The sequence below is a fragment of the Camellia sinensis genome, chromosome 5 (genome assembly GCF_055761805.1).
Source record: "Camellia sinensis isolate YWXY chromosome 5, ASM5576180v1, whole genome shotgun sequence".
Taxonomy (NCBI): Eukaryota; Viridiplantae; Streptophyta; class Magnoliopsida; order Ericales; family Theaceae; genus Camellia; species Camellia sinensis.
Window position 1 is genome coordinate 110,703,641 of NC_138965.1, and position 15,185 is coordinate 110,718,825.

The 15,185-nt window shown below is 43.4% G+C and overlaps 1 protein-coding gene across 1 annotated transcript; it reads right to left on the reverse strand.

Annotated features, from left to right (window-relative positions):
• LOC145791611 (uncharacterized) lies at positions 1–14,825 on the reverse strand. Its single transcript, XM_082871989.1, has 4 exons — positions 13,738–14,825; positions 13,363–13,628; positions 9,715–9,753; positions 1–972 (listed from the first exon to the last, which is right to left on the reverse strand). The coding sequence occupies exons 1-4, from the start codon at positions 14,207–14,209 to the stop codon at positions 304–306; spliced, it is 1,446 nt and encodes a 481-aa protein (XP_082728115.1). The 5' UTR covers positions 14,210–14,825; the 3' UTR covers positions 1–303.
• Between the last annotated feature and the right edge of the window lie 360 nt (positions 14,826–15,185).

A 15,185-nucleotide genomic window follows, 5' to 3' on the forward strand; every position in this document is an offset into this window, starting at 1 on the left:
AGAAAAAAAAAAGAAAAAAAAAAAGAAAGGGAGGTGGTGGAAGATATGGTGATGAATAAAATAAAGGAGGAAGTCGGTGGACTGGGTGGCCCCTCAAGGACAGAGAGAGAAACCCATGTGCGTTGTAGATTGAGAGACCCAGCTAGAGAGTTGCAGAGAGAGTGAGCTGTGTGGGTGGTTCCAAAAGATGCCGAGAGAGAGAATTTTTTTTGGTGGCCGACGGTGGTTCACAACAGTCGACGACGGTGCAGTAACGGTGGTGGCTCGGTGCATAGAGAGAGAGAGAGAGCTTCGGAGATGAGGCTACCGGTGGTGTTGGTCGCCGGTGACAACGACGGCACCTGGAGTGGCAGCCATGGGCAAGCTGGGTTTTGCCCCTGTGGAGAGAGAGAAGGTGATAGATAGAGAGGTCATGCATGTGTATCTCTTTGTCGGAGCTCTTGCTGGGTCTGTGTGTGTATGTGGATCTCTTGACATTTTGCAACACTCAAAACAGCCGAGAGAGAAGAGGGTGATGTCCCTGAGAGTCACGTGACCAGACGGTTGGATCAAAACGTTCTCGGGCTTGAGGTCGCGGTACACGATGCCCATGCTATGGAGGTGTTCGAGAGCGCAGACGATCGCAGCGAGGTAGAACCGAATGACTGAAGGAGAGAAGACGTGGTCGGTCTGACGGTAGCGGAGAACAGTGAGGTCGCCGTCGGGGCAGTAGGGGACGGACCAACCCAACAACCGGTGGGTCACGAAGGATCCGAGAAGGGTGGGGAGGTTGGATAAGCGGGCCAGGACGGAGACCTCCCAGCGGGCACGGCGGTCAGCGTCGAGCTTGGAGTAGAGAGAGCAATGCCCGACAACTGTGAGGGCGAAGGGGGAGAGGGCAGAGGGGGCACGGGACTGGTCATGGACAAGAAATACAGTGCCCATGGCGCCTTTTCCGAGTATTTTGATTGCTCTCAGGTTGTCCAGCTCTAGCTCCGGTGAATTTGGCTCCATAACAACCACCACTGTAGAGAGATAGACACAGAGAAAAGAAGAAGAAGATCAAATAATTTGCAGCAACGGAGTGAATGTATGTGTAGAGGTCCGGTGGGCGGCCAAGGCGAGGCTGCCGCCCGCCGGTGAAGCAGAATGATTAGGTTGTTAACCTAGCTCTGATACCATGAAAGATTTATGTATAAAGAAAGAGAAAGAATTGTGTATTGAATATTGTCTTGAATGTTGTGTATATAATGTGAAGGTACCTCTCCTTTTATAGAGGGGAGAGTGTTACAAAGGGGCCAAAAGAGCCGAAAGAAGAAAACATAATTATTAAACACTTTACATATTATATTCTAACAGAATAAAGCTTAAGACCCCAGTGGGAGTGCTGGAGTCTCTCCTGATTGGCCAAGAAAATTACTTTTTATTTTTTATTTTTTGATTTCAGCAAGTGACAGTCCCCCACGTGGAGGTGGGGGGAGTGCTGGGGATCGTGTTCTGAAGGGGTCTCCAGCAGAACTGCTCTTACAATATTCCCCACAAGCTACTTACTTCCTTCATTCTTTTTTCAGAATTGTCTCCCCCTTTTGGCCATCATCATATATGTTGGTTTATTTGTCTCTTCCAACATCTACTATATGTTACAGCAATATTTTTTTGTTTTCAACCATTTTTTTTTGTTTTTTTACTTTTACAGGTCAACAGTGTTTTTTTATTTTTTATTTTTTATTTTATGCTTAATACGGAATATATATTTGGTTTAGATATTTCAAAAGAAACTTGGTAATGAGGTGTACTGCGCCCACATTCATCACAATTTCAGTCCCAAAAGTTGAGTAGAATTTTGAAGGATTCATTGCTTTAGTATGGATGCTCATAATTCAATAATTTATTTATTTATATCAATTTTGTTGTTTTTTACTGTTTCATTTCATACTTATTAGTTATTCCATGCTAAACTTGATCCTGCAAAATTTCTAAATTTTAATCTTGCTCAATTAAAAAACTACTACTACTACTATTATTGTTATTATTATTGTTTTATTTGGTGGGGATATTTATAGTACATTAATACATAAATAACGAGTCTCATTATTTATGTATATTATCAATGTTGTGGAGATATCACATCATAAATAAAAATATATTGTTGTTAATATTATTATTATTACATTCGTTTTTTTTACAATGTTAAAAAAATTATATTCATTGTTAATTTTGTAGATGAGAAGTCAAAAATAAATTTTACCCATATTTATGTTACATCTAATTTTATTTAAAAGGAATGTTCAAATGAATTTTTAATCATATAATTTAAATGTCTTAAGTTCGAATCCCTTAACCAACAAACGCATATCTTGGGGCCACAAACTGCAGGGCGTAAGCCCTGTTTCGAAAGGCTTGTTCGAGCCGTAGGGACTTAGTCTGGTGCGCGTAAGCTGGCCCAAAATACCATACATAACAAAATCTTCTCTTCTTTTTTTTTTTAAATTTCTTTAGCAATTCACAACCATCCATACAAAATTGAAAGAGATGGCATTTGATTAATATGTAACTATTGCCTTATCATTATTGTAATTTTTTACTTTTCATAAACATTGGGCTCGATTATGTTATTTTTTTACTTATTTTAATGACTTTGGAATTTGAATTTTGAATGATTTGGTATGGAAAGGAATTATATTTAGAATGATATTAAACATTAAATTTGTTGGTTGGTTCACAATTTGAATTCAACTTCATTTTTTTTAAATTTTATTTTGATTTAATTTAGTTGTTACAGTTATACATATGGTGACTACAGGTACTTTTTATATTATATAGTTGTTATAGGTTGTATAATTGAAAATATCATTTGTTTCAAGGGGCTTTTATTTCAACATTGGTTTTCTTTTAAAATTTAGAGTAAATTATATCGGTAGTCCTTAAATTTTGTCCCTTGTATCGTATTGGTCTCTATACTTCTAATTGACTCAATTTTGACTTTAAATTTTTTAATTTTTTATGTCAATTTGGTCTAATTGATAATGACGTTAAGATTTTAGATGAAAATTAGTTACTAAGTTAATTGATGTTAACTCAATAAACTGATAAAGTTTATAATATTTCCCTTACGTGATACATGTAGCTCATATGTGCATCTTTCATTTAAAAAAAAATTAACAATTATAATGAATTGAATCAAATTGAGACAAAGTCAAAAATATAGAGTCAAAATTGAATCAATTAAAATTACATAAATCAAAATGACAGAAAAACAAAATATAAAAACTATTAGTGCAATTTGCCCTAAAATTTATTTTTACAAAAAAATGATTTTGAGACAAATACATTCAATTTCTATTCAATTTTTTACTTATTTATTCCAACTAATTAAACCTATTATTTCTTAGAGCAAATGTGAATTTTATTTCTATTTTTTTTCACCTAAATCCATTCACTACAATTGAACTTAACAGAAAACGGTGGGGGTGTTTCAATTATTATTTTTTATTTTTTGTTTTGTTTATAGTTTCTCCCTTAAGGGGTCGTTTGGCAGGGTTGTTTATTTATTCCAACTAATTAAACCTATTATTTCTTAGAGCAAATGTGAATTTTATTTCTATTTTTCTTCACCTAAATCCATTCACTACAATTGAACTTAACACAAAACGGTGGGGGTGTTTCAATTATTATTTTTTATTTTTTGTTTTGTTTATAGTTCCTCCCTTAAGGGGTTATTTGGCAGGGTTGTTTGGTAATAACTTTTTTAGTTGGTTTTTTGGTTTTTTTTACTTTTTTAGCCTCAAACTTTTTTGCTTGTTTGGGTTTTTTAGCTTTTCGGCGTTGGAATGACAAAATTGCCCTCCACTTGAAAATGATGCTTTTTTGATATTTTGTTTGTATATAGGTTAGTTTGGTAATTTTTTTAACTTTTTTGTCTTTTTATAATTTTGTAACTTTTTTTTTGTCATTTTGTGATTATTTAGTCCAAACAATTTGCCAAACCAGAAAGTGTGCTTAAACGTGTTCTTGTACACTCTTTCCACCTAAAGGAAGACCGTGGTGTGTTTTAATTTTTTTTTCTCCTTATATAATAAACAAAACGCCTACTCTGCTTCCTTTTAATGTTTCAATTAATTAATATACAGAATAATGGAGGGGGTGAAATAATCACCCGTGACGTAAAAAAAAGTCTCGCGCAGTCCATGGGATTCGGCGAGCCTGGTCGTCCGAAATTTTTTTGACGAAGAGAGACACAAAGCTCATCATTCATTCCAATTCCATTACGACACATAAATAAATTAGCCAATTAGCTATATCTGAAAGCACTGCTAACATAATTTGACACTAACTAAAATTAATTATTTTCATGTAATTAACCTACTCTTCCTCCTTTCCCTCCCAATTTTTATATAATCACAATTTATTTTAGGTTAATTACATTTTATTTCTTTATAGTTTGTCTTTTTTTTTTTTTTTTTTGAACCTCAAAAAAAGAATTTTCTTTTTCTTGAAAACATAAAACCCCCTTATGGTCAAGAAATATATACATAACCTCCCCCTAATTTGGCGTAAAATGCAAAACTTAACTCTATTAACAATTTTTGCAAAAATTTTGTAAGAGGAGCTAATTTAAGCCCACTAAATTATTTAGGCCCAATAGCCCAAGATTAGTGGGCCCGAATTTACTGCAAGTCCAAGATTGGTGGGTTTGGATTTATCGCCGTCAAAACGGGCTGAATGGCTCTAAGCCTCGAAAGGGTTCGGATCCACGAACCTAGAGACTTACTCGGGCCTGGACTCGAAAAGGTATTAAGCAAGCCTAGAAATCCGAGGCACTCGGACTCGAAAGGATTCGGATCCACGAATCTAGAGATCCGAAGCACCTGGCTTCGAACGGATTCAAACGCAATCTAGAAGTCGCTCCGTTAATGAGTCCCAGAACACTTGCGGGCTCGGAGCTTTCCGGGATCTACGCACCAGAACCATGGGCGTAATGGAGTTCGAACAAAGGACCCGATCCCGAGGACGGTGAGTGGAGATAAATTCACTCTTCGGTTAAACTAGCCTATACACGGGTCGAGGTGGCACGACCCCGGGGGGTCCATGAGACTCGGCAATATTTTGCGGCAGAACGTCCTCTGGGACTACCCCTGACCCTTTGGGATGATTGAGGATCATTGGTTAGGTGTGGCTAAGAAGAAGGGTTCGCCGAGGGATTGATCTCCTCTTCGGGGTTTTCTCATCCTCGGAGAAGTCACCTCCTCGGAGAGGTCACCTCATCGGACAAGGTGGTTAGAGAGAATATCCCCCATGTGCCTTGCACATGGGCTCCATCCTACATCATGAGGTGCCTATAAATAGCACCCACCCATAGCTTTACAAGGGATGGATTTTGGAGATTTTTAACTCTTGGGAAAGAACTAATTTCCCTTCTCCATTATCAACCTTGAGAGTGAAAGTGGGAGATCGATGGGAGAGCCTTGTCATTATTCTATTCTCTAGCCATTTTGCCTTCTTCTTCACCCAATCTCTTATCTCCATCATCTCCTTTGTTGTTGTGTTCCTAAGTTGAGATTATTGAAGAATCTAAGCCTCTCATCATATTCTAGAAAATTCGAAGTTGTTCTTCAAGGATCTTCGAAGATCTTCGAATTTTCCAACTCTTTTCTTGAACCCCTCTCTTACATTTTGGCGACTCTGCTGGGGAGACGGATTGGTTAATGGTCTCAACGAGATCTGGAATCCACACAACTCCAACAAGGATGGCGGGAGAAGATGAAGTTCACCAACAAGGATCCTCTAATGGTGGTGATGACAGGACCATGGCTTCAGATCAACCACTTTTACTTGAAGCCATTCAAGGACTTCAAAATACTCAGCAAGAGATTCTTACCACTCTTCAGAATCTCACTCACACCATGTTGGTGATGAGTTCTAACTTTGCACCGGCGCCAGACGGAAATCAAACTTGTGGTGGAGTTATTTCCGCCGGAGCGCAAAATCAAATCCAAGGAGAAGTAGGCCCCAATCAGCCTATGGCTCATGGCAACACGGCCACAGTAACACATGCTCAAACCACAGTAGGCGGCGGCAGTTTGCCCATGCTCGAGCTCCATGGCGTGCCAAGCCAAGATCCAATGGTGACTAGGGGAGTTTCTGGTGTAATGAATGGTGTTCCGGCGACTGTTGGTGTCCAGGAAAACATAAGGAGCATGATGGCGCAAAAGGGAGCTCTGCCCGTACCTAATCTTGTTACGCCACCAGTAAATGTTACCCAAGCACCAAGCGGGCCTCCTTTGGTGCCGACAACAAATCTGCAAACACAACCCGGTATAGCGGCACCGTACGGTGGAATTTACGGGCCTCAATTCAATGTCCCATCACCAACTGGCTTGTCTATAGGCGCTGATGGCCAATATCGTCAAATGTCCTCACCAATGATGAATTCGCAGCACCAGAATGGCCAAGTCGCCCCTAGTTCAGTCTTCGGGTCCATAAGCCAAGTCCCGGGAATACCACCATCAAACTCTCTCCCTCAACAGTTTCTCACTCTCGCCGATGTGCAGGCCATGTTCGATCTCGAACGGGGCAAGAGGACCTTACCCTCTTTGCCTGATCCAGACATCAAGCCGCCTTACCCCATTGAGATGCTGAGCTATCCATACCCTGAGGGGTATACAGTGCCGAAGTTCATCAAGTTCGACGGCAAACAAGGAAATGCCCGAGAACATGTTGTGCGATTCATCGAGACTCTGGGTATTCATGGTTCAAACCACGTCCTCCGACTGAGAGAATTCTCTAAGTCCCTCACTGACCGAGCATATAGTTGGTATGTTAATTTGGCCCCAAACTCTGTCCGAAGTTGGGAGGAAATGGTTAACAAATTCCACTCCAAGTTCTTTCAAGTGGCGGAGAAGGTGACCACACTTACATTGTGTAAAGAGAAGCAACAATAAAGTGAAGACATCCTTGACTACGTCAAAAGGTTTCAAGACAAGGCCGTGGATTGTCATGAAGCAGTTGAGGAGAGTTATCTGGTTCAAATTTGTCTAGAAGGGGCATTGAGCAGGTACAAAATGTTTTTAGTTAATCACAAGCTACCCACCTTCTCGGCATTAATAGAAGCAGCTCCGAACATTAGCATTCCTCAGGCTCAGGAGTCCGGATTTAAGGCCAGTTACAAGACTAGTTTCAAATCGTCTCGTGGACCTATTGTTGCTGCTGCCTCTGCCCCAGATACCCGAAATTCACAAGGAGGAGGTCATAGAGGCCAGAAGAGAAAGCAATATAATGGTGAAAAGGGGAATGTTTCTTATCCATGTGGAATCGAGGAAGTGAAAGCTCTAGTTAAGGAATGGGTGGCTGACGGAGAGCTAAAATTGCCTTATGTTGAAGAAATGCCATCAAAAAACGACCGTGAGAGCCCTGAATTTTGTGTCTACCATCGTACATTGAAACATCCGACAGAGAAGTGTTGGACTCTTAGGAAAATCTTCAGAGATAAAGTCGAGGCAGACGAATTGAGGTTCAAAAAGAAAGGGACTCAAGACATCCGAGAACAACCATATCCTCAACACCGAGACAAGGGCAAGAATGTTGCTATGATAGCTTATGAAGGCCCGATGATCGAGGCTATCGCCAATCTCGATGACGATGATTGTTATCTGGACGACATCCTCGAGCCAGAGGGTGAACAAGTTTGCTATGGAAGTGCTCTCGATCCAGAGGGCAGAACATTTATGACTCATGGCGAAGATCCCTTTGATCCAGAAGGAGGAGCAGAGTACTACGGAAGAGGAGGACACCATGTTTATGTGGCATCTTATTTTGAAGAGACCGAGGAGATGGTTAACTACGAGCCTCCAAGAGTGGAAAAAGATCCAGATCACTATGCCAAAACCTTGCAAGACTGTGTAAAGTTCAAGCAGTTCTTTGACCAGCTTGGACTTTCCAAGGTGGCAAGAACAGAAATCACCAAGTCTATCATTAATATAGCCGAGGCACACCATGAGGAATGCATCTCGACTGAGGGATCTATCCCGAGGAAGGAAAAAGAGCAATCTAGTGCCATTACTTTCTCCGAGGTTGATCGGAAGTATCCTTTTTCTCACAATCGCCCGCTTTATGTGACTGCTTTTATTAACGGGGTTGAGTTCAAAAGGGCCTTTCTAGATAGTGGAGCCTCTATCAACATTATGACTCGCGCTACTCTAGAAAAGGCCGGAATCTCTGAAGAACGCATTGTGAAACAGCCGATAGTCATCACTGGCTTCAGTGGAGAAAGGAGAGTTACTATCGGATGCGTAACAGTTGATTTAGCCGTTGGAGAGATTCGCTCGGCCACCAAGTTCCATATTATCGATTCTGAGGCAAATTATCACATCATTCTAGGGAGGACCTGGATGCATAGATATGGGGCTGTACCATCGAGTTATCATCAGTGTGTTAAGGCAAAATGGGGAAAGAAGACGGTGACAATTCAGGCTACAGAAAGGCCTTTCGAGATCCATGAAACTCATTATTCTGATGCCATCTACTTCACCGAACTGGCTGTCGAAGAAGTTCCCACCACCTCTAAGCCTCGAGGGGTTAAAATTCCTCGTTGGGAGGATATCAAAGATGACAAGGAGCTAATGGCAGAGTCAAGTAAGCGGGCAATGTCTAGACCAGAAAGTCCGCCTATTCCTCGGAAGGTGATGAAAGTTCAAGAAGGAGGCAAGATGGTGTACTATTTATGAAGGTGCGGGGAGTCGGTTTCTTCAGTCACCGACTCCGAGTCAAAAGAAGAGCCTCCTGACAATGATATAGTAATAAAGCTTGAAGTGGCTCCAGAATGCATGCAAGATGGGCCGAAGCCTCAGCCCGAACAACTTATTGAAATAGATTTGAGTGATGGACAAGATGCACCGAGGCCGGTATTCGTAAGTTCGAGCCTTAGCCCAGAGAAGTGGGAACAGTTGTTAAAATTGATAAGCCGATACTCAGATGTGTTTGCTTGGTCATATAAGGAAATGCCCGGACTAGATCCTGACCTAGTCTCCCACTATCTTGATGTGTTCCCAAACTCCAAGCCAATTAAGCAAGTTGCTCGAAAATATCATCCAGATCTCGAAGAGAAGATTAAGGGGGAGATTGAAAAACTTCAACAGGCTGGTTTCATCCGGCCAATACAGTACCCCACGTGGTTAGCAAACATCGTGCCAGTAAAGAAGAAGAATGGCCAAATCAGAGTATGCGTAGACTTTCGAGATTTGAACAAATCTTGCCCGAAGGATGAATTCCCTCTTCCTCACATCGACACCCTCGTGGATACTACCTCGGGACACCAGATGTTCTCATTCATGGATGGATTCAGTGGATACAATCAGATTAAGATGGCTGAAGAGGACGCAGAAAAGACTGCTTTTAGAACACCTCTCGGAAACTTCTTCTATACAGTCATGCCTTTCGGACTCAAGAATGCCGGTGCAACTTACCACAGGGCTATGACTGCAATCTTTCATGACATGATCCATCATGAGGTGGAAGATTATGTTGATGATCTAGTAGTGAAATCCAAGAAAGAAGAAGACCATCTCCGAGACCTTGAGAAGGTATTCAAAAGGTGCCAGAAATTCAAAATGAGGATGAATCCTCTCAAATGTGCTTTCGGGGTGACGGCCGGGAAGTTCCTCGGGTTTCTTGTACATAGGCATGGTATCGAGGCAGATGAAGACAAGGTCAAATCTATTAGAGCAATGCCTCCCCCGCATTCTCAGAAGGAGTTAAAGAAGTTCCTCGGGAAGGTGTCTTATATTCGGACGTTTATCCCAACACTGGCAGAGATCTCTGCATCTTTCGGCTCTTTGTTAAAAGGAGATGCCAAGTTCGAGTGGAACCAAGAGCACCAAAAGGCCTTTGAGAGAATCAAGGCGGCCTTAACCTCGCCTCAGACCATGATAGCCCCGCAGCCCGGGGTCCCTCTAATGTTGTACTTAACTTCAACTCCCAAGTCCATAGGGGCATTATTGGTCCAAGATGTAGATGGAGTAGAACGCTCGGTGTATTACATCAGTCGGAAGATTCGAGGAGCAGAAGTCCGATATACTCCAGTAGAGAGGCATTGTTTAGCTTTGGTATTCACTGCCCAAAAGCTCAGACATTACTTCCTAGCACATCAGATTCAGATTGTTACTAGAAGTGATCCAATCCGATACCTCCTCAGCAAGCCTGCTCTAACCGGGAAGGTGGCAAGATGGTTGTTAGCACTGGGTGAATTCGAGATCACATGTGTAGCCCCCAAGGCGATCAAAAGCCAAGCCTTAGCTGATCTCCTTGCCCAATTTCCAAGTGGTGACTATGAACCAGTGAATGAAGAATTAAGAGGAGAGGTGCACGCAGCTATGGCTTCCGAGGAAAGCTTCTGGACATTGAGCTTTGACGGAGCAGCAGCCGGAGGGAAGGGAGGAACCGGGATAGTCCTTACAAGCAAAAGTGGGGAAAAGTTATATTTGTCTTATAAACTGGATTTCCATTGTTCGAATAACGAAGCCGAGTATGAGGCTCTTATTTTAGGCTTGATGGCAGCTGAGAAGCACAGTATCAAGAAGATTCGGATCCGGGGGGACTCAAAGCTGATAGTGAAGCAAGTTTCAGGACAGTTCGTCTTAAAGGAGCCTGCCTTGGCCACATATCGAACAACAGTCCAAAAGCTTCTTGACAAATTTCAGAAGGTCGAAATAGAGCATGTGCCTCGCTCCGACAACAAGTTTTCAGATTCCCTCGCAACATTAGGGGCAAGAGTTGACATTCTAGAGGAAGAGGCAACAATTGTTATCAAGAAGAGAACAGAACCTTCAATAATACCCGAAGACAAAGGCCTTCCGGAGGACTGGAGAGGAGAAGTCCTCGAACAACTCAGAAGCAAAGTTGGAAAACTGACTATGGCCAAGCTTGCCCAATTCACAATTATTCAAGGTGAACTTTACTTCCGAGGAGGTACCGGATTCCTAGCCTGGTGTGTTGGCCAACAAGAAGCAAGCTTCCGACTACAACAGATCCATGAAAAGTCTTGCGGGGATGGGGATATCAGTCTATATAGAAGAATCCAAAGACAAGGTTATTATTGGCCCGAGATGGAGAAGGACTCGAATCAATTACAGAAAGAATGCCCCAAGTGTCAGTCATACATCCGGGAGGATGAGAGTTGCTTTGAAATTGATACCCCTGACTGGAGGCAAGTCTACATTGACTATCTCAAAGAGGGAACACTACCTGAGAGCCCGAAGGACATTGCACACCTCAAGAGGAGAGCGAGGCGGTACTTTCTTGATCAGGACAAGCTGTATAGAAGAAGTATTGAGGGCACTCCCCTGAGGTGTCTCTCCAAGGAGGAGTCAGATCTAGTCCTCGGAAGAGCCCACGAGATTGAACATCAAGGAGGGGATCGGCTGTTCGAGCAACTTATATACCTTGGGTATTACTGGCCGACCATGGAGTCAGATGCATCCCATCACGTGAAGAGGTGCCAGACTTGTCAGAAGCACGGAAATTTGATCCATGCTCCAGCTGTAGACCTGCATAGTATCCGAACGCCATGGCCGTTCCATACCTGGGCTTTTGATCTGATAGGGCCCATCTCCACATCTTCTAAGGGGTACAAGTGGATTCTCGCAGCCACAGAATTGAGTACAAAGTGGGTCGAAGCAATTCCTCTGAAGAACGCTACGGGGCCTGCAGTCGCGAACTTCATCAAGGAGAATATCATTTGCCAATTTGGAGTACCAAACACCATCCTCTCGGATAATGGCACTCCCTTCATAAACAAATATGTGAAGAACCTCCTAGAGACTTACCAAGTGAAGCATCACAAATCCACACCCTATAATCCAAAAGGGAACGGGCAAGCGGAAGCCACAAACAAGACACTGATAAGGATTCTGAGCAAGATGATGAATGAGTTTGGGGGGACTTGGTCCGAACAGTTGATAGTAGCCCTATGGGCGTATCGCACTTCGAAGAGAAAGTCAACTCAAGCAACTCCTTACTCCCTTGTGTATGGGTCCGAGGCAGTGTTACCTATAGAGTTGGAAACGCCATTTGCTCGAATGGCTCTCGCCTCGGGGATGGTATTGGAGCCTCGAACCACCAGATTGGAAGCATTAGAGGAAAAGCATGACAGAGCTGCAAAAGTCATGGAAAGGTATCATGAGTCCATCGCCCGAGCCTATAACCAGACTGTGGTACCAAGGAAGTTTGAAGAAGGTGATCTAGTATGGAAGATTGTAGACCCAATCATGCGAGGACAGCCTTTGCCCAAGTTTTCTCCAAAATGGGAAGGGCCCTACAAGGTGGTTCAGGCGAGCTCAAGCGGGTACTACAAACTTGTAAGGGTTGAAGACGGCTTCCGAACTGGCCCGCTCAATGCAAAGTTTATCAAGCATTACTACCCATAGTTGGACTCATCTATGTTGAAATTCATTTTCACTTTCGTACTTTGTCTAAAAGTTGTATTTCCCTTACGTCATGAAGAAGCTGGTTTTCTCTATGGTGTATGTTTTATCCCATCACTTACAGTGAATCTATTATACTTTTGTCAAGAAAGTTGAAGAACTAATGAGAATATTTCAGCTTTTATAAACATGTGCATATGATTGTTCTTTCCATTGTATCATTCGAAATAAATATTTTATCAAGTAGAATGAGAAAACAATGCGAAAATATCCAAACAACAAAATTTTTGTCATTTCATTGCATTGTCCTAGATAAAACATTTTTATCGAAAGGGGCAAGAACGTAATGATAAAAAAAAACTCAATCTTCCCTAAAGACACCCTTGAAGAAGCTGCCCGTCACATCTACATCTGGAGGACAAACAGTAGAGTGTGCCTCTAAAGTCTCCAAGGCCCGAGCATAACCCGACTCAAGTTCATGAAGAGTTACCTTTGTCTCATCTATAAAGGTGCGATAAGAGGCAAGCACAGACATAAGTTCCAGCCGATGACTGGCGTTCGAAGCTATATCCATGCGCTTCCGAAGCCATGATAAGTCCACTTGGTGACGCTCCATGTCAGAGATCCCCTGATACGCCGTCTCGACTACTTTCCCATTAAGGTCACACAACCGTTGCCTGTCCAAGCTATATAAGATAGTGGCAAAAGACTCGAGAAGAGCAGTCTGAATGAGTGGACACTGGCAAGCAAATGAAGCAAAGGTCTCCGGCTAACTTGAATGCACAAGCTGTAGAACTGAAGCAAACTCAGGAGCTACCCAATAATGGAGAAATGATACTTTGCCAGAAGCCGAAGGAGGAATTGGGGCCGGAAAGCTGCTAGTCTCAGGAATCTCCCCAATGTCTATCGGGTTAGATGAACCACCTGGAAGGGTAACTCCCGGCAGAGGTCCCGAGCCTGAGAATGCCGAACGATAAGGGAAAAGACCAAAAGCATCACTATCAATGTGGAAATCACTGAGATTCAAATCCAAAATATTCGAAGGCACTGGCGATGAAGAACCTCTAGCAGTCGTCTCAAAGGCAGGTGTTCCCCCTTGAGAAGGAGAACCGTGAGGAGTTACAAAGAGAGTCGGAGTAGAGTCCGGGGCAGGTGAAGACGGGACCTCGGTAGCAGCTAACACTGGAGCAGAGTCTGAGGCAGGTGAAGGCAGGACCCCGGTAGCAGCTAACACTGAAGAAAAGATAAGGAAGCCTTATTAGAGGTAGGGAACAGGAAAGCCATTTTAGTAAAGATTTCTCACAGATAGAAGTAAATGACAAACTTCAGAAAGAAAGATCACCAGAGGGAGAATCAATATGCAAAGCCGGAGCAACTGAAGGACTCCTAGCATCAGCAAGGTCACTTGGCCGTATAGAGAGCACCTGATCGATCTCAATGTCTGACGAAGCCTGAACAGTAGCAGTCATCCCTGAAGAAGGAAGGAGGGCCGGAGGATGAGAATCACCATAAGTGCCAGAGCGAGTCTCAGAGATCTCTAGCACATCTACCTCCACACCATTCCCAGAGGCGCACCTCATCTCTACATTGCTTCTAGAAGCATGGCCCGCGGTATCAATTTCTGTGGCATCAGTCCCTCCAGCAATCTCAACATCAGAACGGTGAGCCCCAATAAACTCGTCACCAAGGTAGTGCTCCTCCTCAGCTACGGTAGGGCGGTGACGACGCGTGCGTGGAATAAGGTCACAAAAATGATCGGAGGACTCAGCCTCATCATCATCGTCATCTATAACTGCTATACGAGGGGTGCGCATCTTCACAAGTCTTGCAGACAAAGGGAGGGTGTCGTCCAAGTCTGAGTCCGGCCTGGGGGAGGCAGCATGGCCAGGAGCCACGGTACTGACAACGTCAACAACCGCAGGATCCTACACAATATGGGCAAATAAAAGTTTTCATTTTTAGAAAGTATAGTCGCAAGAAGGAAAGTAGCTCCAAATCAAGAATTTCGGGTACCTCATGAAGCCTTTTGGAAAGGCGAGGAGCGGAAGGACTGACATCAGAAGTCCTCTTGTGAGCCATCTTCTTAAGGCGGGTCGTCCGAGGACCAGAGGCCTTATTCAAAGGGACTGGCTCTGGAGAAGTAATTGCCAAGCTAGAAGCAGATGCCCGAGCAGAAGGGTCAGTTAGAGCAGATGAAGTGAAGAAACCCTCGTACATGTGATCAGATTTTCGGCTCTCGGGTAGCCGAAGAGAAGAATCCTTCTTATAAATCGGCGGAGGCAAACATACGGTCGGTCTGCTCTGGACAAATGCAATAAACGCATCGATATTCTTCTGCCAATACCGCCTGAAAGAGGGGGTGAAACCCCCTACTCGGCTCAAGCCTGGCATCGTCAAAGAGCCGGATATGGGAAGCACGGTGTGTACAAGCCCGCGACTGAAGCACCCATAGCTCTCTGAAAATGATAATAAATGAGGTGCTGGCCCCGGGGCACATTGATCAAACCCGAATTGACATGCTGCACGGTCAGGCCTATAAACGGCACTATCAACGCCTTCCTCATGCCATACCGGTAATGAACTCGGGCGGATCATAATCAGCATATCAACAAAGGGTGCAGGGATGTTCTTCTGCAAAGGAAAGGACACCGAGCGAGAGGAGCCATGATAGATAAGCGGTGTGGCCACACCTATAGGTGGGCATACATACGGCCGTGCCACAAAGCGTCGGGGATCATCCACTAGAGTATTCAAGGATAAGGTGGAAATGGTACGTGACCAATGTGTAAT